Source organism: Triturus cristatus, chromosome 5_1 (assembly GCF_964204655.1).
Source record: "Triturus cristatus chromosome 5_1, aTriCri1.1, whole genome shotgun sequence".
NCBI classification, from domain to species: Eukaryota; Metazoa; Chordata; class Amphibia; order Caudata; family Salamandridae; genus Triturus; species Triturus cristatus.
Genome location: NC_140587.1, coordinates 397,389,369 through 397,413,858, shown reverse-complemented (window position 1 = coordinate 397,413,858; position 24,490 = coordinate 397,389,369). Strand labels below are relative to the sequence as shown.

The following is a 24,490-nucleotide window of genomic DNA, read 5'->3' as shown; positions in this document are numbered from 1 at the left end:
ATTGTGAAAACATCAACATTATCTAGCACAAAGCAGCCTGGTTTTGCAAGGGGGGCATCTGCGTTTTTGGCCCCGGGCTTGTCGGGCATCTAGTGAAACCTACCAAATCCAGACATTTCTGAAAATTAGACACCCAGGGAGTCTGGGGAGGTGTGGCTTGTTTGGATCCCCCAAAGTTTTCCTACACAGAATCCACTGCAGACCTCTAATTTAGCTAAGGAAACTTACATTTTCCTCAAATGTCTGTGTGGGGAAAGTAGTGGGATCACTGGCTCGGCACAAATTTTCTACCACCCAGCATTCCCCTAGGTCTCTCGATAAAACTGCTATCTCACCTGTGTGGGTAGGCCATGTGCCCGCGACAGGGAGGGGCTCAAAATGTATTATGGAGACATCAAAATGATCTATAAGGAAACAACCTGGTTTTGCAAGGGGGAGCGGGTACCCACCAAACCCAGACATTTCTGAAAGTTAAACACCCAGAGGAGTCCAGGGAGGTGTGGCTTGCTTGGATCCCCCAACGGTTTGGTACCCAGAATCCCCTGCAAACCTCAAATGTAGCTACAAGATTCACATTCCACTGCCATCCTTGGTGGGGATGTTTAGAATGGCCCCCTACAGGGAAAGCACCTGCGCTTCTTTCTCTATGGGTGGGTGTGAGGACAGAACCATTTCATCCTCAGCAAGGAAGGAATTATTGGAACAGGATAAGATATAGTAAGTGAGTTTCCCGTAATCCACTCAGAGATAAATCCTTGATATCTTTTTTCAACAAAAAGAGAAGAATTGGAAAAGAAGAAAAGGGTCTTTGAATAAAGCCCTACTCCAGGTTTCCTTGTTAACAATGCCACAGTAATAGTTTTTTTACCTTGATGGTTGACTTTACCATTCCCGTGGAGAAAGCTGTTCAGCCTCAATAGGATAAATTATACTGCTAGTCTTCTAATAATGTATGTGGTTGGATGAAGTGGGTGTACAAATATGTGCAGTTCTTTTCCACAGGATTATGATCAATAGTCTGAATTGACCATCCATGTGCAGATTCCCGCAGCACTTTGCGAATATATATATATATATATATATATATATATATATATATATATATATATATATGCGAAAGTTAAAGATCTTCGTCTACCCTCATCTGGAAGATTGGTTAATAAAGGCATCCCCTCCAGACCTATTAAGAAAACATTTCTATTTGGCAGTAAACGGATTACAAAATCTAGGGTTGAGGAACAGCTTTCATTAGTCAACGATTACCCTAGTGCATTATGTGGGAGCGACATTATACACCCTTGTTGCAAAAGTTTTTGGGACAAGGGACTCAAATATCCAACTGAAACAAATGCTATAACTGCATAACAGAGTAATTCATTATTGGAATTGGCATCTACAACCTGGAAGAGTAATGGAACAAAAGATCAGAACGTTGAGAGAACAAATTAACATTGTCTCAATATACACTCCTGTTACTACCTTCATGTTGCCAAGAAACCAAACTTCTAACAGGGATTCCTTTTCATAAAGACATTCCTTCACAAACCAATATGACCACAAGGATGGGATGTTCACATGGACCATCTACAGACACAGGGAATATGGACAAAGCGGAGAAGTCTTATCACATCTATCTGTTGGAGTTACGGGCTGTCCATCTTGCTCTGGAATCATTCTTCCCTTCTTTCAGAACAAGTTATATTCTTGCTCAAATGGACAATACAACTGCAGTGTATTATCTGAACAAGCTAAGGAGAACAACACCACTAAAAACCATTGTCTCCTGAATCTCAAACCATTTGAAAATGGCTTTTGGCTAGAGGTCTAACTATTACATTAGTCCATTTGCTAGGATTCACAACACTCATGTGGATTCCTGTAGTCAGTTAATATAATAAAATCCCAACTGGATCCTCAACGAAGAAGTACTGCAAAGCAAAGAAAGTGGTTTTCCCTCAAATAGGTCTGTTTGCAAATTCAAACAACCAGAAAATACCCAAATTTCACCTCAAGATAATACCAACCAGGGTCCATAGGGAATGCAACTGGTAAGTGAGGTTTATCATTATTTTCCACCCAACCCACTCATTTAAACAGTGTTGATCAACCAACAGCTTTCCAAAACAAGGATGATTCTTGTAGCCCCGGAATGGCCTGCTGGTTCACAGACCTTCTCCACCTCTCAGAGAGACCAAATTTGAAGCTGCTGTGCAGACTGGACCTTCTCTACAAGTGTGAATGCCGTATTCTACATCCCAGCCTACCATCTTTGAACTTAGCAGTTTGGCTTCTGAATTCTTGCAATCTGGACATTTAAATGTCAAACAGGACTGTATGGACATCTTAAAAGAGATAAAAAGACCTTCCACCTGGGCATCACATGCATTGAAGTGGAAAAGGGTCTCCATCTGGTGTATATAGATTAACTATAATCCTATTGAATGCCAAGAGGAGGTGGTTAGTCCATATATTTTCTACCTGGCAAGACTGACCTTTCTTTTTCATCCATAATGCTTCACCTTGCAGCAGTAATTGTATATAGTAAATCTCTTTCACAATCTTTTTTCTTCAAAATAGCAGCAGTGAAGAATTTTTTAGCAGCAATGAAGAAGGTTTTTCCTCTAATTCGGGCCCCTTCTCCACCATGGGAGTTTAATATAGAGTGCAGACTGGAACTTCTCTACAAGTGTGAATTCCGTATTCTACATCCCTGCCTACCATATTTGAACTTAGCAGTTTGGCTTCTGAATTCTTGCAATTTGGACATTTAAATATCAAACAGGACTGTGTGGACATCTTGAAAGAGATAAACAGACCTTCCACTCGGGCATCACATGCATTGAAGTGGAAAAGGGTCTCCATCTGGTGTATATAGATGAGCTATAATCCTATTTAATGCCAAGAGGAGGTGGTTAGTCCATAAATGTTGTACCTGGCAAGACTGACCTTTTTTTTTCATCCATAATGCTTCACCTTGCAGCAGTTACTGTATATAGTAAATCTTTTTCACAAATCTTTTTATTCAAAATAGCAGCAGTGAAGAATTTCTTAGCGGCAATGAAGAAGGTTTTTCCTCTAATTCGGGCCCCTTCTCCACCATGGGAGTTGAATATAGTGTTTTCAAAGTTATGGGTCCACCCTTACAGCCAATACACAAGGCAGCTGTACAGCATTTATCATGGAATACAGCCTTCTATGTTTACCTCTGTATGTAGAGTCAGCAAAATTCAAGCCTTATGTTCAAAGGACTCTTATACAGTTTTGCAGAAAAACAAAGTTGTAATGTGAACCCACTTTGCCTTTCTCCTGAAAGGTGGTGATGGATTTCTTTGCCTGCCTTTTTCCCAAAACCATCAAATCCAGAGGAGAGTACCTAATTCTCTGGAGGTTAAAAGGGTGCTAACATATTACATAGACAAAATAAGAAATCAGATAAACGGTCCATCTGTTTGTAAACTATTGGCCTCTTAGAACTGATCTCTCCACTTCTAAGCAATCCATTTCCAAGTGGATTGTTTCTTCTATCACATTCTGTTACCAGTAAGCGAATAAATCCCTCCCTAGTAAACCTAAAGCTCATTTAGCCAAGGGGAAAGCATCAACCAGGGCTTTGTTAACAAATGCATCTTTTTCAGAGATATGTAAAGCTACTACATGGCGATTGATACATGCCTTCTTCAGACATAATCATATGGATTCTGATTCAAGAGTTTATGCCCAAGTGGGTCAGGCCTCTTTGAAGAATCTTTTTGGGTAAATGTGGGAAACATTCTGCTCTTTTCTTGTTGTCAGTGTGGAATCATCAAAGATTGTTTCCTCCATATAAATGAACTGACTGAACTGTTACCTCTAGTCATGATGGGACAATGGATTAAGATGTGACCCTAAAAGGCAGAGTCACTTTTGATGTTCCTGATGTGCAATCTGTGTGCTAGCACTGTCCAGCACTCCTTTTATTTTTGTTTGTAAAAAAAGATGATAGTTCCATACAATTTAGACATGGTGACTATTCTAATACAATCGGATATATTTTTAAAAATGAATCCTAAATTAAATTTGCCCATTTCTCGGCTGCACAGTATATTGTTTTTTATGTAAATGCACTTTGTCTTCAAAAGTACAAGCGACCATGCGCAGTGGGGGTTGTATAACATACAGTAAATTCACTGAAGGAAACAAAGGTTACAGGGATGTTATGGTTAGGTTGACGTTTTGCCCCCACACAACCATAGAAATTCAGCAGTTATAGTTACACTTATACTTATCTGAAGAAGCCATAACTCTTGCCGTTAAGTAAGTTTAGGCCTCGGGTTTCAGTTTTTTAACCTAAGTGTAATTATAACTGCTGAATTTCTATGGTTTTGCATGGGTAAAATGTCAACCTAACTTTAACATCTCTGAAATCTTTGTTTTTTTCAGTGAATATAGCTGTACAAATTGTAAAGCTTGCAAAGTTGGTGTTAGCACACCATCGTACAGAACTCCCTTCCACATGACTCCGAGATTGATCACGAAGTTGCTCACATGCAAAACGGAGTTTGCTGTGTACGTGCTGGAGTGTCCTTGTGGCCTGCAATATGTGGGCAGTACCAAGTTGCAGGTGCACAAGAGGATACTCCAGCACCTCAGAGCTTTCACGAACAGCGATCCAAAATATCCAGTCGCCAGACATTTTAAAGAGTGTCATGGCAATGCAGTTGAGCAACTCAAGTATTTTGTGATAGATTCTGTATTGCCCCTTAGACGTGGTGGCAATCGCAAAGCAATTCTACGCAAACTTGAAACCTGATTAATACTTGAATTAGATACTAAGGGGCCCATTAGGATGTAGGGCGGATCGCCACCGCCGGCATTGCGGTGGCGATCCGCCCTACATCCTTCCCCGCCCGCCACACATTTCCCCCCGCCATATTAGTATGGATGGGGGGACCGCGGCGGACAGGAAGACCGTACACAGCTTTTCCGTCCGGTCGACTCGTCGACCGGGCGGAAAAGGGTTTAATATGGTGACGGTGTCTACTAGACACCGTCATCCATATCAGGAGGCAGGCAGGGGCAGCCTTTTGCCACGGAAAGGCATGCGGACTATGAAGTTGGGGGCCCGTTGCGAGCCCCCAGGATACTGGGGTGGTGGGGGGGCACATGTGGGGTACCTACCCCCCTCTGCATGTGCATGCATAACATGGCAGGCACCGCATGCATTTCTGACATTGCGGAGGGTGCTGCTGAAAGCACCGCCCGTCGCAATGCCAGGAATGCGGGATGCGCCCGCCAGTATGGCGGGGGCATCCAAATGCCCAATGCGGGACCGCCGCATGCATAGCGGGCGGTCCCCGTTCCCGGGCCTATGGCGGGCGGACAAAGTCATACTAATGAGCTCCCAAGTCACCAAACGGTTTGAATGCCAGTGAAGACTTTTTTACTTGTTTATAGAGTGCATTCGAATAATTATTGCTAAGCTAGCAGTAGATTAAATGAGAGTAACATCATTTATGATACATATATTTGTTTTAGGTACATCATTTGAGCCTCCTCTAAATCCATTGTTTGACACTTTTATCATTATATTTTTTTGCACATTCTATTTTTAGTATAATTAACTGGGTAGCACTTTTTTGCATAAGCACTTTTTTCAGATATGACTTGGAAAAACCGAATAAAGCCCATTTGGGCATGGGGTTTAGATATAAGCACTTTATTTGACCACAACCAACTTCAACAGTAACACATTGGGTATGGGTTTTAGCATATGACTATGTGATTCTATATATATTTTGTATATACATAAAAAGCAGAAAATTTTGATTGGTGGATTTTTTATACAATAATGCTTTATATAAATTATTCAATATGCCTTTTAAAATATGTACAGTGTCTTAAACTAATTTTAGAATATATACCCACTTGGGTTTTATTCTGTTAGCACTGCTAATATTTATATTTATATTTTTTTGGCTGCATCCAACATGATTTTACTGCTTTTCAAGTCATAATGCACTTTATAGGACTAATATATTGTCATTAATTAATTTTAAGTCCTGGTTTTAACCCTCATTACCTTTCAATTGAACTGTTGGGTTTTAAACTGTTATAGATTTATGAATCAAATGAAAGCATCCTGGTAACAGTTTTGGGGTAACACCCCTCATCAGCCAGGCTAGCTTGAATCCAGTGGTAAAATGAGCAAGGGACCCACGTCTGTGCATACCCTGCCAATTTAGGGTGAACATGTCAAAAACAAGCAGATGATGGACAGAGCTCTGAAACTTTTCAGACACTCACCCCCAGTCACAGATCTGGGTTTAATCCATCATCATTGTTTAGCTCACTTATCCACCCCAGTTCGGACCCAGCCATTTGCAAATCAGTCTTGACCATGATGCTTGTTTCCGGTCCAGGGGAGTCCTGGCTTGGCAGTTCGGGCTGGACTGTTCCCATTAGGCACAGGGTCAAGACTGATTTGCCAATGACTTGCAAACTATTTCGCAAAAATACAGTAATAACAAATATTACTAACCTTAAATACATTAAAACATATAGAAATATTACATTACTTACCTGCACTACACAAAATAAACTTGTGCGCACTATAACATGTAACCCAGCCAAATTTAAACAAAATGCGACTTCTGGTTTTTGTGCAACGCAAAATGTAAAAGAGTATGTTAAATATATTTGATTTAGGCACTTTTTGGTACCCCCATTTTTTCTGTACACCCCCTTCCGCCAAACCCACCAAAAATATGTACTCCTTCCTGTATCAAACCAGTGAAAAAAGTATGCTAAAATGTTCGGACATTCCTCAAATGGGTGCAAAGTTATTCGAAAAAATGTAAAGATCCATAGGTCGATAATATATACAATTTTTAAAACAAAAACGTTAACCTATTAATACTTCATGAAAGTGGTAATATGTTATTAACAATAATAAAACTTGATGAACTATATGTAACACCCTAAACCAGTGGTTCCCAAACTTTTTTGACCCGTGGCTCCCTTGACCTAATTGGCGGTTGGCCGTGGCTCCCCACCATTTTTTTACCGGTGGGTGGGTTGGGGGTCTTGTAAGCCCGACCTCTGGAGTACTTCCTGTTGTCTCCCTTAAGTTAATTGGGATGCAATGAAGGTATTATACTCATATTTGTAACAAAATAAAAAGATAACAGTTGTTTAATAAAAACTTGTTAAGTGAGAAACAATACAAGATTAATAGCAAAATGTGTTTCCATGCAACTTTTTTTAACCACAAGGCAGCAGATGCAACAGAGAGCACACACATGCTGCAGTGATGCAAACTGTGTGCCTGGTCCCAAACCCTTATGTATGCCAGCTGCTGCTTTCAGTAGCTTTTGGTGCTGAGACCCACTCTGAAAAATTGGAACATTGGGTTTGGTCTGTCGTAATCCGTATCACCAGCATTATTTTTACACTAAAAAGCAGGGTCCACGGAGCTCGTTAAAATAAAGAAATCGTGATAATAAGGCTTATTCTTTTACGAGCTCCATGGAGCCCGCCTTTTCAGTGGAAAAATAATGCTGGTGATACTACTATTATTTAAAATGCCATGCCGATCTTCTGCCCAACCTCAGTTTTTTACTTGAACTAGTCTTGATTTGCGCCATGTTGTTTCTAAACACAAAGTCAGAGCATTGCATGCCAAAAAAAATCTAAATGGCTTCTTCCTTTGGAAAATTCCAGCCTTCGTGGAAACATCAGGGGCCCACTGACTGCTGGAGGACCCGACAGGTGAGGACAGTCTGAATACCCCCACCGCATTTACGGTTCCATTCCCACCCTCCCTCTCACTCCTGGAGGGGGCTTGAGCCATCTGCAACATCCTGGTGGGCCTTACTACTGGTCGAGAGGGCCCATGCCTCCCCCACCGAAATTGAGTGAAGAGATGTGTGGGATAGATAGACTGCAAAGGAACGTCATTTGGTAAAACCACATGCTTACCACACAGCAGTCAGCACCGAAACAGGGCATCAGGGCCAAGTACAGAAGGCTTGCATCAGTGCAAAAGCAGGGCCAATCTATTGCGCTATTTTTGCTGTTTGTGCAATACTAGAACGAGAAGTCTATGATTCTTCTCCATGACCCAGAAAGATAGTCGCACAAGAGAAAATTGAGACAGCAGATAACACAACCATCTCGAACACTTGTTACGCTTATAAGCCTTTTTTCTTTGTGAATCATACAGATTTTAACACAGAAATCCAGATTAATAAACAAAATAACATCCTTAATAAAGAGCCTTCGGGCACTGTGCGTGGCACCTGTCATAAAGCAACAATGGGAGCGCAGCAGAACATCTTTGAGCCGCAGATGGACTGGAGTCATGAACAGAGAGCATGTTCATCGAAGTATTTATTTTATTTTTTTGCATATTTATATAGTGCGAACTCGACCCGAAGGTATTGGCGCACTGTACATGAGCACCGTATTTACATTACACATTCAGGCACCGGGAGATTAAGTGATTTGCCCAGAATCACAGGATGTGGACGCGACCCGAGGTTTGAACCCTGGTTTTAAGCACCAAAGTTGGCAGTCTAGCCGACGGACCACATTTTCTCCCCAAGTATTCCTGCACGGAGGCACCCCGGGACATGGTGGCCCCTGGATCGGCCGCAATCAGTTTACCAGTCACTAGTTTCACCAGGGAATGTCAAACTCGCCCTTCTTGGGGCCACTGCTCTCCGAGAAAAAACTTTTTTTCTGAATGTGTTCAGGCACTGCCATAAGCTCTGAGAGGTGATAAACATCCCCTGCCTGAGGGATGCACGCCGGAGACACACGTCTAAAACACCTCCAAAGCTTCCGTTTCTAGAATTACACTCAGCACCCTGCGGAGATGGGCAAGCAGAAGCCTCGATAGGGGAAAAGTATGAGGGACGTGTCTGTCCTGCAGTGCTTAGTTCTCCAGGTCAGAGAGGGAGAAGTGAAAGATCACAGAGCGAGGGAAGAGAGAAGTAAACAACAGCTGAGGTCACGGGGGGTTGCTAAATTAGATAGCTACGGGTCAAATAAGTTCAGCGAGAAGAAGAGGAACAAGGGAGAGACCAGAGAGCGCGTGGAGAAGAGAAGGAAAAAAGGAACAGATCATTTGAGAATAAGGGAGCTGAGATGTGGTGGAAAGCAAAAGAAGAACAAATGAGAGAACACGTGGTGAGGACAGAAAAAGGCGTTCGGCGAAACAAGAGAGCACAAATCCCACATTTACAAGAAAGTGCGCATAGGGGGCGAGGCACTACAAGCCCTTGCTTACTTACCGATTTCCTGGTGAAGAGGGTCCCATGAGGCACGGCACAACACGGGGGTCAGCAACAACGATCCTTGAACGCTCCAAGCTTGCTATGGCAGTAATGCTTAAACTGCGCATCTTAAAGCACGTACGATGCGTGCGTACTGTACGCACGTATGCGTATGGCGATGCGTATGGCGGCAGCTCGCTCTTGGCTAAAACCATTCTGAAGGTGGCATTTCTAAACCCCCCGCATGTTGCACTGTGGCTGCAATTTCCATGACCCACATCCTGCGCGGCAGCGCAGCGCCCCTGGCTTCTCATCACGGCGCACCAGGGTGCAGCGGCGCACACTTTGGGAACCACTGCCCTAAACCAAAAGTCAACCACATGCTGACCATACAATAATGCAAATTTGTCATGAAAACAACATGGCTTATTTTTACCTTTGGTAAACACAGGCATTAGCCAATCACATCACCAGTCCTAAGCCGCGTGTACTGTGGTACACAGTAAACTTCGCACGGTATACCATAGCACAATATATAACTAGTCGCCACACTGCATATAACTCACCACTTCTCCATTCACTATCTATACCCTTGCATATTTCAGAAATTAGAGTATGGGAAATTATTGCATTAATAGCAACACTTATCACATCTCAAATTACATGATTTGCCTGAACACACTGCACGATACAGTGGCAAGTTAAAGTTAACTTAGTGTGGCAAGTGAGGTGAGAAGACTGTGCATGAAGGTCCATGAGTTTTCTGAATTTTAAGGTGGTAAGTATACATTTAAATGTATCTTTTTATACTTATGCTCGATAAATTAAAATCATTACAGATATTTACCTTAAAAGTAAGAAAGAGGCAAAAAAGTAAGCATGCAGTACAAAAGTGTGGTATAAGAATACTTAAATTTTTTTATTTTTAAAAAGTAATTTTTTCCTTCATCAGGATCAGTTAATCAAGGCTTATAATTGCTTCACCATAGATCTCGCTGGTCTTAGTCGTGTTCGGCCCAGTGGACTGTGCTGTAAGCAGTGCGGCTTGGATAATATCGATACATTTCCCTTACCTTGCAAGAGACTGGAATATTGTTAGAAAAGCACAAGTCCGATGCCTCCCTGCAGCGTCTAGGGCGATTGCCTCGGCCGAGAGGAATTAGGCGGCGACGTCGGTCATTGACAAGGTGGGGGCAACAGCACAGCAAGTGTAGTCAGGACTCGAGATAGTAGTTGCATAACCTGCATGAGCTAGCCCGTCCCTGCGTGCTGAGTGTGGATTGAAGTCAGCAATAGGTAGCGCTAGAAGCCACAAGTGAGTGATTTTGTTTCGAACCTGAGGAGACAGTGAATACTTTAAGTATGGCTGGGCTTTCCCCTAAATGTAGGAAAAATCCAGGACTGTGAAGAGTGGTCTGTGTTGGAGCCTTTTAGTGTCTCTTTCAAATGAGGGTTGAATAACCTCCGCATTCACATATTAGCAGGGAAATGTTTGGATTTGTAAAGTTTTTTGTTTCTGTCTTCAGGATGCTGATGGCTTGGAGTAACTGTAAGCGTCATTGAGAGCCCTCATCTACAAATATTGTTTGAAGTTGAGCTTTCAGTGATGGAGCTGGGCACACAGGGTTCTGATGTAGTATTTCATTAGGTCTCCTAGGCAGGAGAGGTCTGGGCTTACCAGTCCCACCTCAGCCTGATCCTGCATCTCCTTGTGTGCCGAGGATAGGTGAAGATTTTTATGTATACCATTGTTAGAAAATTCATGAGGCATGAGTGACCGTAGTTCAAAGGGGGTACTAGCTTGACTCATAAAACATTTAGTATAGGGTCAGCTTCGGGCTGTGTAGTTGATGGTTTTTAAGTTTCGTGCTATAAATGACCCCAGCTCCTTTTGTCCTAATATGTGTGAGGTGGGCCCCTGCGTTTGCCCCTTCGTTGAACCAGACTCCCAAGTAATTATAGCTCGTGCAGGTGGAGATTTGCTGTTCACCTATTAGCCATTACACACATTTCTTGCGGGGATGTTTGCCAAACATCATTACTTTGGTCTTTGCCTGATTCACCTGGAGTTTGTATTCCAAGTTGTAACTCTGGAGGGCATTTAGGTCCCTCTGCAGGCCAGTTTGTGTGGGGTTCATGATGATGCTATCATCTGCATATTGCAGGATCTACAGGTGAGATCTCTTCAGTCTAGGCATAATTAGACTTGCGCCTTCCAAAAATTCAGGCAGATCAGTAGTGTAAAAGTTAAAAATTAGCGGGGCCTTGTATGACGCCTTTGTTAGATGGAAGTTTTGGCGTGGCTTTCGTAGCACTAGTTGTGCTCCTGACCCATGTGCCCTGGTACAGGGACATTATGGCTTTGAGAATTTGGGGTGAGATCCCCAGGAATTTAGTTTGTGCCATAGGATGCCCAAGGTCACTGTATCAAATGCTGTGGTGTAGTCCACAAAATAGCAGAATAGTGGTGGTTGTTTACCCCGTGTGGCTCGTCTGGACAGGTAGGCCAGTGCTAGAATGTTATCAGTGGTTGAGCAATCTGGTCTGAATCCTGACTGTGAGTAGGGGAGAATGCTGTTTTTGGCTGCCCAGATGTCCGGTTTGCCCAGTAAAGTGCGAGCGTAGGCTTTGGCTTTGAGGCCCAGTAAGGCTATCAGTCGATAGTTCACTGGGTTTGTGTGATCTGCCTTTTTGTATATTGGATGGAGTATTGATCTTTACCATGCTGGTGTGATTGCAAAGCGGCATGAGGACACCTGCCCAAAAGGTTTAGGCAGATTGAACACTACTGCTGGAATTCCGTTGGGTCCCGGCGCTCCAGCGTTTCTCATTTGTTTGATGGTTTCAATGACTAAGGCCTATGAGATACGGAAAACCTGCCTGTGTGGGAGGATTGGGGGCAGTGTGGGGCTCGATGTTCTTGTTTCACCCGGCTCTGAGGAGTAGAGCTGTTTGATGTAATTGACCCATACGCTGTCCGCTGCTCCATTCTCCTTTGACTGGCTGTGGTTAGTAAGTTGATTGATGTGCTTCCAGAACTGGGCATGATTCTTCTCTTTAAGAAGGCTGAAAATGTTTAACCATTCAGCTACTATTTGCTTAGTTCGATACAGCCAGACTCGTTTCCTGTGCAGAGGGCTGTGATGTCTTGGCCATGGGATGTATTGTTGGATCTCTATATTTCCTTTAGGGCCTTTTGAAGCCTCTGCTTGCTTGCCAACATCCCCTTGGCTTCTTTGGACGAAGCTTGGGTCTGAGAATTTTGCTCCTGCAGTGTGTAGGCACCCTTCATTGCCAGTTGTAAGTCGACTAGGAATCGGTTTTGACAAGCGGTCTTCAATGATTTCAGCAAAGTAATCTAGGGCCTGATTTTTTGGGTGAAGTGAAGGGTTGACATAGCAATTGACTAGAAAGTGACTGTTTTTTTTTTCTTAGTCCTCTGATAAGTAGGGCTTGACTCACCATGGGTGTCTCCTGGCAGGCACTGAAACTTGACCCAGGCAAGATCAGCTGATCTCATGTCGGCCAAGAAAGGTATATTAGGCAAAGTAGGTTGGCACTGTTCAAAATATTGTGGTGGCCTTTGATATCTTGGTGTTAGTGCCATCTCATAAGTGCATTGCTGTGATGTTGGGGGGCTGTTGCTCTGTGGGATAGTGGCCAGGGCATATCCCTGGGGGACCGCTGAGCCTCTGGCATTTAGGGAATGTCCGTGTGTTAGTGTTAAGTGGTGCTTTTTGACTAGTTTCAGTATTGTAAATTTGGGTTTGAACTTTCAAGCGGTGGCCGAGAAAAAGGGGGCTCCAAAAACACATTTTCTCCATAAATTTTTCCATAGGAATTTTAAGACACAGCTACAGCCCAAACCTCTGAACGTATTTACACCACAATTGGCAGAAAGCTAGATTGTGGTCCAGAAAGAGTGCTTTTTGGGTTTTGGTGTCAGAGTATACACCCTGTACAAGCAGGAACCACCACTCTAGTCAGGGTAAGCTAGATACACACTAAAAGATAACCTGTGCTCAGCCCCTGGTAGCTTGGCACAGAGCAGTCAGGCTTATCTAAAATGGCAATGTGTAACTTATTTGTGCAGCGCACACACATATTAACACAATAAAAACACCAAAAAATACTCCATTCAGAGTTAGAGAAAAGGCAATAATTATGTAGGTAAATCAAGACCAAAACGACAAAAATAAATACAATCAAAGTTATGATTTTGTAAAGCTTAAATCAAATGTTAGTGCTTACAGTCATAAATCACCATAAAGCGACAGCTGGCTGGACCTGGGTAAATCCAATGTTTAGGCCGACCGCGATGGAGGGCAGGCTGGCTACAGGACTCTCTCAAGTCCAGCTGAAAAAGTACCTTGGATGGAGGAAGTGTAAAAGACTTGATGCAAGGAGCAGAGGAGGCAAGGCTTCGTTGTTGATCCCGTGGATGCAGGCGATGCTTTGGTTCCGATCCACTCAATCTATGAAGGGTTTGTTGCCGAACACTTTACGATGCAGGCGATGCTTCGTCGTCGAGCCGCGGAGTCTGTTGTTGAGCCGCGCAGTTCGTCAAAGCGATGTTGTTAAGCAGCAGCCACGTCAAAGGGCGATGCATCGGTTCTGATCGGCACAGAGTCATCGATGCATCGGTTTTGATGGATTAACACAGCACAAACCACCTTTCAAGGAGCCAGGACCGGATTGGTACCACTTGGCTGGACAGGACTCACAGATGGAAGAGTCTTGGTGCTGTTGCAGGGTTTAAGGAAGTCTTTGATGGGCCTGAGCCTTCAGAACAGGGGGCAAGACAGCAAGCCCTTGGAGTCACTTTGGGTTCAAGTGAGATGGATCCAGTCTTTGTCCTCAGCAGGACAGAGATCAGCAGGCAGCAGAGAAGCACAGTAAAGCAGAAAAGCAGTTCTTCCTGAGCAGCAGTCAAGCAGAGTGGCAATCCTTGTTACACTGCAGTCTTTACTCCTGGCAGAGTTCTTCACAGGTACAGTAGTGTGCTATCTTGGTAGGGTCAGAGCCCCAGTAATTATATCCAATTGGACCTTTGAAGTGGGGGTGACTACAATGTAGCCAAAGTTAACCACAAACATTACAAGCATAAATGAGTAATCGAGTTTTAGAAACACTTTGAGAGGGGTGCATAATGGTTATAGGACCCTTCTCCCTAACGCCCAGCTAATAAATATATAATTTCCCCTGTGCATAACACACACTGTTAACAAGTGCAGACAACCAGCAAGTTAACTGACTACTTGTGGCAAAGTGAACTTATCAGATTTCAGGAAAGTATGCAGTGAGGTATGGAGAGTGAAAAAACATCTAGAGAAGTTGTCAGTGAGATATATCACATCCAGCTGTTGGTCTATACCCACAACCTCGAAGGTGACAGTAGTTGCGAAGTAGTTACTGCCATGCACTTTACCTTGCCCCAGTCATAGTTTGTCTACAAAACCACTGCACAATATAACTTTGGTCTCCAGACAGAAAACCTTCTGTTGGCGATGCGGGTAGGGTGACAGCTATGATGCCTGACAGCAATTTGTTTAAAAAGAATGTTGGAGATCCATCTTTACAATTCGCCATTGTTAGTACATCTTCTGCCTCTGCTTTGGTAGACACCCTAAAGTTAGGGACTTTGAATGTCAACACTGAAGTGTGATTAACATTATTTTTTTTTGATAATCAATTTTTATTGAATTTTTAAAACACAAAATCATAGTGGCATCACAATCAGACAGAATATCATACAGTGCATGCATGTGTACAGCGTCCAAGATCGGTGAATCAAATAGCTGGGTGAATTCGTACAGTGATTAACATTATTACTACTCAAAATGACACTGTTGAATATGGTGGCCTGATTGTCATAAAATATGTGCACTCTAGTAAAATGAAAGTTATTTAAAAGCAAGTAAGAAGAAGTATCTTTTATTTTCCTCAAGCTTACAGGAGCAGTAGAAAAATGATATAAATAAGTTATTTGTATTCATTAGGCTGTGTTTCCTTTGTAAGCAACACATACACTCTACTTCCTCTATTGTTTCTACTCTCTCCTGCTCCAGTGTTATGCTTAGTTTATAACAAATTTGATTAGTTTTCTCAGGTAGATCTCTCAATCTTGATCAATGTTGTGTTTTGTTTCCTTCTTTCTATTAATTTTCCTGGAACATTGTCCAACTCTGACTGAGCCACCTCCCTCCTAGTCCCTTTCTTTATTTGTCTTATTACTGTGTGGGCAGATGCCACACACCTACCACAAAGGCCTACAACCCATTTTCTTTATTTTCCATTCACTCCTCCATTTCTCACTTACCCCTTCCCCCATAAATTAAATCGAAGAGTCTCTCTGTGCATAGGCCTTATTTATGGAAGGACCCTGGGTCATAAAGTGTTCCTGCCTACTTTTTGCACCTCTGGTGAACTTTTGTATTGCAGATGCAGTTGTGCATACTTATGCTGGCCCTTCTGTAAATACAGATTTTGCGCCTGTGCAATCTAATGGGAAGATTACCTTATTAACTGCGGGTGTGGCATTGCAAATGAGAGAACACTGATGGCTTTGTGTCAGTGCCATGTAACTGACAACAAGTTCTGTCTATAAACCACCTGGAATCATGGGCATTCAACACATATGAAACAATGGTTGCTTGTGGGATAATCAGTTATACATAAACAATTAGGAATTGTTCATTAATATATAAAGAAAATAGTAAAAATTGAATTTGCATGCATAATACTTATTGATTCTTGACAGTGCTCAGTGCTCAAGTGATCACACAGAGAATAAAAATTATAAGAAATATATAAGTGTGCATGTTACTGATAGGCAACGGATCAATGGATATGTTGTTGCTGTTTGAGTAATTAATATCAAGACTGCAAAAGGAATTTATGAATGGCAGGTCCAATAGCTTCTAGCGTCAACTGCGTTTCGACCCTTTGGAATATGAAGGATCGTCATCAGGACATACGATTTAAGGAGCATAAGTCATATGTGATGTACTTATTTAGAGTAAATTCAGATATCATTTAAGTTTTTTATGCTCTGTGTGATCACTGAGCATAGTCGAGATGTATTAAATATTATGTATGCAAATAAGCAGTTTATTTTCTTTATTTAATTTGTTGCTTATTGATGAGCAATTCATAAGGGTATATATAAAATGTAATATCCTACAAGGAACTTTAATTTCATATGCCTATATTACCGTCACAGATACACAAACTTACTCCTAGGAGGATACTGATATTTCACCCCTTGAGAAGTGCTAAAATATGAATGTATCCCCGAGAGCGCTTTTTGGAATAGAGCTCACAAACCACAACCACCTTTGAGGTACATATTTTCCTCTTCCTCAGCATCAACCAGTCCAGTACTTACAGTGACACATGGATTGACAGTCTCTGTGTGCCTGAGGAATTTTCCACAGTGCATGTGAGTTTGCATATGTGCTAGGGATAGCACTATTTATTTTTAAAATTATCCAGCTCATCTATCCTGGTCTGTGCCCTATGCACTCAATGAGTATCTACCACTTGGACAGGGAGACCGATTTGGTTTTTTATTGCCCTGCTCTGGCACCCATGGTTTCCTCCATATTTAAGATTCTTAGTATAAATAGAAAAAGCTCTACTACAAGCCTTTTTTTTATTTTTTACAATTTTCTTATGTCACATTTAAAAAAAAGATCTAAACTACCTTTCATTTCCTACTTTTGTGCTAGTTGTTACACGATTTTGTGAGTTTTTTCTAAAATATCCAATTATCGTTCAGAACTGATGATGATTCAGGCTTGTCATGATTTTGTCCTTTTTTACCCTATGAAGTTTACTTGTGTTTTTCTTTCAATATTTTATAATGTATTTCGGCAAAACAGATGTTTCAGAGAAAATGCTTTTGTACATGCTGCATACTATCCTAATAGACTTTCCAACTAACATATTTTCTATCCCATGACTCCTTTGATCTGGAGGAGGTGTAGAAAATACCACTGCTTATTGACCTCCGCAGAAATGTCTGTATAGTGCTTTTGCAAGTATTGTAATGACTAACATTCCCTGTGTGCTACTGTTGGTCTAGTTTTAAAGTTGTATTTACAAAAATGAGCAATATTGTGTGTGAAACAATGTCTGGATTAGTTAGTTACTAGTATTCTCTTATAGGGTCCAAGAGAATCAGTGACAGTGAAGTCTCGGACTATGACTGTGATGATGGTGTTGGTGTCATTTCAGGTATCAGTTTTCACAATTTTGTTTCAGCAGTTGTAATTTTGACATTGTTTCATTTTCCGCTCTCTACCTGTATGCTCTTTGGCAGTATTAAATGTTAGTTTGTACCCTAGGGGGCCAATTGGGGATGTCGTTCGGAAACTCTTCCGACCGAATTGTTTTCGGAATCGTTTTCTACCAAACCGGGTTCCGACCGACCGATTACGATGCTTCCCAACATTGTTCGGTTGTACTCGCATGGACTTCAAGGGAGCCTGTGTTCTGAGCGAGAACACAGGCTCCCATTGAAAAAGGGGTGGTTGGGGAAAACCTTGCACCGTGTGGCGGGCACCCCATGGTGTCGCCCACACTGTGCATGGTTGGAAAGAGGGGTCCCTTGGGTACCGCCAAGGGCCCCAACCGGAGGCCTTAGGGTGAACGGGGGCCTGCAAAGGGCCCGCAAAGTCAGATTCTGACAGCCGTTTCGTGTCGGGCAGACCGAATGGAAACGACTGTCTGCATCGGTCATCGTAATCGCTCGCTCAGAAACCGTGTCCATAGAGCTGTACGATTCGGCTCCGAAAGACTCGGCTGTCCGAATACATTTCGAAACCGAATCGTACAGCCCGAACGGTTTCCGGGCACTGTCATCGGTCGGTTGGAAATGTGTACGATTCGGTCGCAAACATAGGTTCCGATTCGTATTCAGAGATTCAGAATCCCATTCGGAGCCTTTCCAAACGACATCGTAATCGGCCCCTAGGTTTGCTATTGTTTTAAGCCTGTAATGAAATGTGCACCTAAAGCCAGGGGCTTTCTATCAATAGGCTGTAGGATGTTAGTTACATGAATTTCTTACAGGTAGATGTGCCTTATCACTCATACCACAACATGGTTATCCCAGGTCAAAATTCCACACATAAGCCCTATATTAGACCATGAATAATTTAGGAGAGGGGTCTCCATTGGCTGGCCTCCTCTGACAAAAAAGTAAACTCTACTGTAGAATACTTTTTTCTTGCTACTGCCAGATAGAAACTAATCTAGGCATCCATGCTCGCTTGGAATCTGATAGTGTATTTTCCAATATGGTGTCCATTGTATGATATCAGGTTCCTTTTTGGATGCATTGAGCACCAAGCTTCAGGAGAGAAATTTAATGCCAGGATCCTCAGGTTCAGGCCTTTCCAGTACCATTCTTCACACCCCCTGAGCTCATACAGTTGAGGAGCACACTGCATTTGGGTGTGGAGGGTAATCCCAGAAGTGTAGCAAGAGAAGGCATGGTATTTTGTCTCCTCATACTTTTTTTCTGGATTCATTGATAGGCTCCTTTACATTGGCCTTTACCCCACCTTATAAGAAGATGAAATTTACTCATCCGTATCCAGATAATTAAAAACTGAGGACATCTATTTTGTTAGGAGATAGCTTTTATTTCTGATGAATGCTCTTAAAACCCTGTCCATTGAAGGACCATTCTGGCTGCTCCAGCTCTTCTTCACTCTGTCTTCATTCCGTATGGACATAAGTCTTCCAATATGCTTAGATGTTGAGGAAGGAATCTCCAACCAGCAAGAGAGGATACTATGTTTCCCTTACTGACAATTCTATTTTTCTCAGTGAGAACTCCACCACCCTCTCTGTTGCAGTTGTACCAGCCACTTTAAAGAACACAAAAGGTCCCTCTCAGTAACTCAAAAAATATTGAGAAGTATGTAAAAAAAAAGAATTTGAAAACCTAATGTCACAGACCATGATAATACCTTCTAATTTTATATTGCTTTTATATCAATAGTTTTGGCATTTCAACGTGCTAAAAGTAATGGTTATTGCTAATAGGTATTGCTATGACCCACTTTAGTGGTTCTCAATTGATCAGCTTCAGAAGATGATGGCCAGCTGTGTGTGTCAACTCTGGCATGATTGATTGGTATGCCTCTTTACTTCTAATCTATGTTGAAGAAGAAGATATGTTTATGCTCTGTCTGGTCAAGTAGCAAAATATTGCTGATGTCTGTGGACCACTGATCTAACTGACACTGTTGCAACAACCATATACAGTGGCCTGTCCCTGCACCCACAAGTCTGGCTTAAGTCTTTGGAGTTGAAAAGGAGGCCCATAACAAAGTCATTGATTTTCCCTTCAATAGGAATACTTTGTTTGGTCCTCTTTAAGAAGCACTGCAGTGGTAGGAAACAGATTTGATTAGAGTGAAATTGCTGAGGTCCATCGGTTGGTACCAGCGAGACCCAAACCTCCTTCAGACCAGCCAATAATTTTTTGATGTTTTATGGTCAGAGCTTCCTTTGTTCGAAGCTTTTGACCAGACCTTTCACTTTCACTACCTTGGTCTCTCAGTCCAAAAGGAGATGCTTCACAGCAAAACAGAGCCACTCTACAATGAGTATCCTTCATCAAGGACCCAGCAAATCTTTTCCTGGAGGGTAGCATTATGATGGCCTAGTCATTACTGATGTATCTATGGTTGCAAGTGTCTTGCTTCAGTTTTGTCACCCACATCAAGGTAAAATGTTTCTACAATTTATGTGCTCTTATAAGGATTTCCTGATGTACAAGACCCTTTCCTCTAGAACAGGCAGAGCACCAGAACTACCTTCTAGGCCACAATTACAAATGATTTTCAGCTCACTCATCGCTTATGTCAAGTTTTATATGGTGATCCCTTGAGCACCTATTGGATGTGATTCCTCTTTTGCCCACCAAAATCACAGTTTGCAGTTACCACAGACTCACCAGTCTATGGCAGGGGAGTTCGGGGCAGAGGAGGGTCATACTATAATAATCTGTCCATCAGATTGAAACCTTCACTTAATAGAGCTGGGGTTAAAGGCAGTCCACCTCGTCTCACAAGCTATTCTGCCTCTTCAGAGACCACAAATGTATGTGATAGGGAATATAGAGAGCACGCCGGTCAGGCTGTATATCAAGAAGCATAGGGTGCCCATTACCCATATTTCTTTGGTTGGAAGTAGACCTGTGACAATAGAAAATTGTCTGCCATATATTGTACTTGCTCTCCCATACTGCAGTAATTTTGATCCATTGAATAGCCAACATGAGATGGTGATTTCCTTTTCCCATGAATGAGATACAGCATAGGCAGTGCTCAACACCTTCTTTTTGAGGCTCATGGAGATCAAAAACAAAATGTTTTAGTGACATCTGAACAGAATGGAAACAACTTGCCTCTTGGATTGGCTCCAGTTTCGTATCCACATGTCATGGGCAGATGCTGTACTGATGAGAGAAGTTTCTATACTTAACTCTGAACCTCTCATTCCAAAAGTAATTTAATACATGTAGGATATCCGCAGTTCTTTTGTCATTGTGGTGGCTACAATCTGGCCTCACTAGTTCTCAAATGCCTGTAAACATCTCTTCACCCTTACAGAACAACAGATAAATTCAGTTCTTTACCAAGAACCAGAATGAGTCAAGAGTTTAGGAATACATCTGCAAGACACGCATGGTGGTTATTTGGGCATGCAGAAATTGACTAGTAGAATCCTTTCCATTTCTCACAAAGTTTTCAAATACATCTCTCCTCACTTCAGATGGCTGATGGTGAGATGGGGCCTTAATATACCCTTTCTCTTCTGCACATGCTTTTTGAAGCAATGGTATCCTTTAACTTGAAGTTGCTTTCTTGAATTGCATGTTTCCTCGTTAACATTCACAAATGGCTTAGAGCCTGACTGTCTTCACCTGAGATGTACCCTCTCTTTACCCACGTCCTTATCAATTTTCATATAAAGGTTTCTGCTGCAGGACAGTTTGCATCTCACTGTACGTTTCCACCCATTTCTACAAAGCCTGGGTTTTTAAAGTACCTCGAAACGCAGGGCAAGGTGCCAGATTTTGAAAGGATCTTAGACTACACTACATTTGTATATGTATCTCTTGAATAGCAGATTTTGTATGTTCAAAGCTCTGTAAATCACTGGTGTTTCATTACCAGCTGCATAGTTTTCAATGAATGAAGGAAAGGTTCATCCTCTACCAATGTTGACTTCATGTTGCAAGTGGGTCTCTTCAGTGGGCACACTAACTGAGAAAGTGGAATAGTAGATGAAAATATTCAAATCACCAGCTTAATAGTGACTGTATAGAGTGAAGATTTGGGCAATGAAGTATTTGAAGCAAACGCGACATTACATTTAGAGAAGGGATTCAACATCTTGTTACACTCCATAAATAAGAGGAGCATTGAGCATTGACCAATCCACATGCCAGAATACAAATAATTGCAGACATATGAACAAAATCAGAACATAGATGTATCAGAGATCTCCAATGATAAAGAAAGAGTTAAATTAATTTCAGACTGGTTGATCGTTAGGTCAAGCAAAATCAGAAGACTAGACAGTTTCTTGTAAGTTAGTAAGATTTGCACTGTTTCAGCAGAATGTGGCTGCCAAAGGCAAAATTGAACAGGAGATACGAGAGTCCGATTAGGCTAAAGATAGGGTTCCTCAAACGATCAAAGGGATCCTCATAAAAAACTGGAAGGATTTTCTTGAAAATCAAAGTTTCCATTAGCATGTCCAAGAGCTTCCCATTGAAAGAGATCAACCTTCAGTGAAGTTTAATATCTTACATGGCTTCTAAAGAAGCGTTTTGCACAAACCTAGTACAACATATGGTGGAAAGTGCACATAATCGATGTTTAGCCTGTTGCTGATTTAATCATTGTATATGAGCGAGGCTCGGTGAGTGGCTTGCTGTATACTCCCAAGAGTAAGGGTTGCATGTGATTTCAAAGAAAAACGATTTAAGTGAAATGAGAAACCAGTTCACCTATATGGTTTAAATGACATTTTCAGGATGAATGGCATTACCATTTCATAGAAATCAATTAATAGAATGACTTTTATTCGAAATTGGATCCTGCATACTGATTTTTTAAGATGTAAATGAAATTTGTGCGGATCTTATTTTCAGAAACATTCTTGTTGAAGAATTTATTTAAATCCTTTACATCAGGAAACATTATTTTGGATTGCCATCTTTTACATTGTCAAACAATTACTTTTAATTTGCTGAACCGTCACTGCCCTTTAACACCATCCATCTCTGCCCCCTAAAAATGCCTCCCCACACATAAGCCACACCCATCCCTGACCTCTAAACTCCACCCATCCTTAAACCCTAAAAACCCCTCACCACACCTAAACTCCACCATCTCTGACACCTAAACTTCATGAATCCCTGAACCCTTGGGGCACCATTAGGATGGCGGGCGGATCCTTTTGTAGAATGGGACCGCCCGCCATTGGTGCAGGGTCCCGTTGGTGACATTAGGATGCGCCCGCCACACTGGCGGGTGCATCCTGCATTCTTGACATTGCGGCGGGCGGTGCTCTCAGCACCGCCCGCCGCAAAGCCAATAAGGCATGTCGTGCTGTTCCATGCACAACGTGGCAGGCACCGCACGGTGCCTGCCATGTTGTGCATGGAACAGCAGGGGGCTACCATAGGTACCCCCCTTGTGCACTCCCCAGAATCCCTGGGGGCCAGCTACTGGCACCCAATGGCGAGAACCGCCTGCCGAAAGGCATGTCTCCGCCTGCATACTAATATGGATGCCGGTGTCTACCAGACGCCGCCACCATATTAACAGCTTTTCCGCCCAGTAGGCAATCGGGCGGATTGCCTACCGGCGGATGGTCTTTCCGTCCGCCGGGGTCCCCCCGCCATGGTAATGTAGCGGGGGGAAATTTCAATGCGGGCGGTGGTTTTTGGCAGGCGGATCGCCTGCTATTCTAATGACCCCCTTAGTTTTTAGTCTCAAACTCCATCAATCTCTTAACTTAACACCCCTCACCATCCCTAAACTCCTGCATCCCTGAACCCCAAAACACTTTCTACAGGCAAACTCAACCTATCCCTGAACACTTAAAACCCCACTCCATCCTACATTCCACCCATTCCTGTACACTAAAAACCCTTCCTTACCCCAAAACTCTAGTCATCACCAGCCCTAATCTCCATCCAGCCGTGAAACCTAAAAAACCTTAACACCCGTACACGCCACCTATCTCTGAACCCTGAAAACCGGTCAGCACTGCTAAACTCCACTCAGCCATGAACTCTAAAAACCTCTTACCACGCTAAACTCCACCGATGCCTGATCCCTTGAAAACCCTCATCCCCACTAAACTCCACCGATCCCTGAACCCTAGCAACCATTGATTGCTCTTGAACAGCACCCATTCCTGAATACAAAAAGCACTAACTAACCCCAACCTTTATCCAAGGGTGTGATTTGGGATGCTTCCTTAAAAGGGTCCTCCTTTTATTTTCGATTTATTTGGATTTACTTAAAATTGTCTGTCTTAACAATTGTTTTTCCATGATTTGATTTCCTTCAGTGTGGTTTCTCAGTTCTCCTTTTTCCATTAATCAACAGACATAAAGAGTAATGACTGTAGTGAGTAATTCTGACGTGGTGAAAGTGTCACAATAACTTACTGCTCATATTTATTATTCCGAGGTCAGTGTTACTCGGTATAAGCCTCTCAGAACCTGGGTATATCCTTGTCTCATGCATTTTATCGCTTGGCTATAAACATGATGACCAATGATCTAAACAATTTGTGATCTCTTCAGAGGGAAGGTTCACCTTGAAGGGTATGATGCAGAAGGTTAGACTGACGTATTTTACTTAATTGGTTTGAAATTCTCAACAAATCCTTTATATTCTAATTTGATTAAATAGTCAAACAGTGGTTAGTGGAACTGTATTTTCTTTTTAAAGCATTTTGAGATAAAACGGGTGCATTTTCAGTTCAGCATGATTAAAGATTAGTGACTGAGTGTGTTATTGAGGCTTCTCTTGGCTATCTGCACGTCACCTCACGTTACCTCCCACCTTCAACCAGCACTATAAGTCGACTGTTGCCATGATATTAAACACAAGGAAAAAAGGCCTAATTTCATCATTGTTAAAGCTTGTCAAAATGACACTGTTGTATTTCACACCTTAAGTCAATAAATA

At 42.3% G+C, this 24,490-nt stretch overlaps 1 protein-coding gene across 2 annotated transcripts in view; it reads left to right on the top strand.

Moving 5' to 3' along the window:
* RIMS2 (regulating synaptic membrane exocytosis 2) overlaps positions 1 to 24,490 on the top strand; it is a 1,922,267-nt gene that overhangs the window by 1,279,599 nt on the left and 618,178 nt on the right. For both annotated transcript variants that reach the window (XM_085605119.1, XM_085605120.1), the window contains exon 18: positions 17,424 to 17,492. In XM_085605119.1, the coding sequence (XP_085461245.1) occupies positions 17,424 to 17,492 (69 nt within the window). The remainder of the gene's footprint in view (positions 1 to 17,423; positions 17,493 to 24,490) is intronic.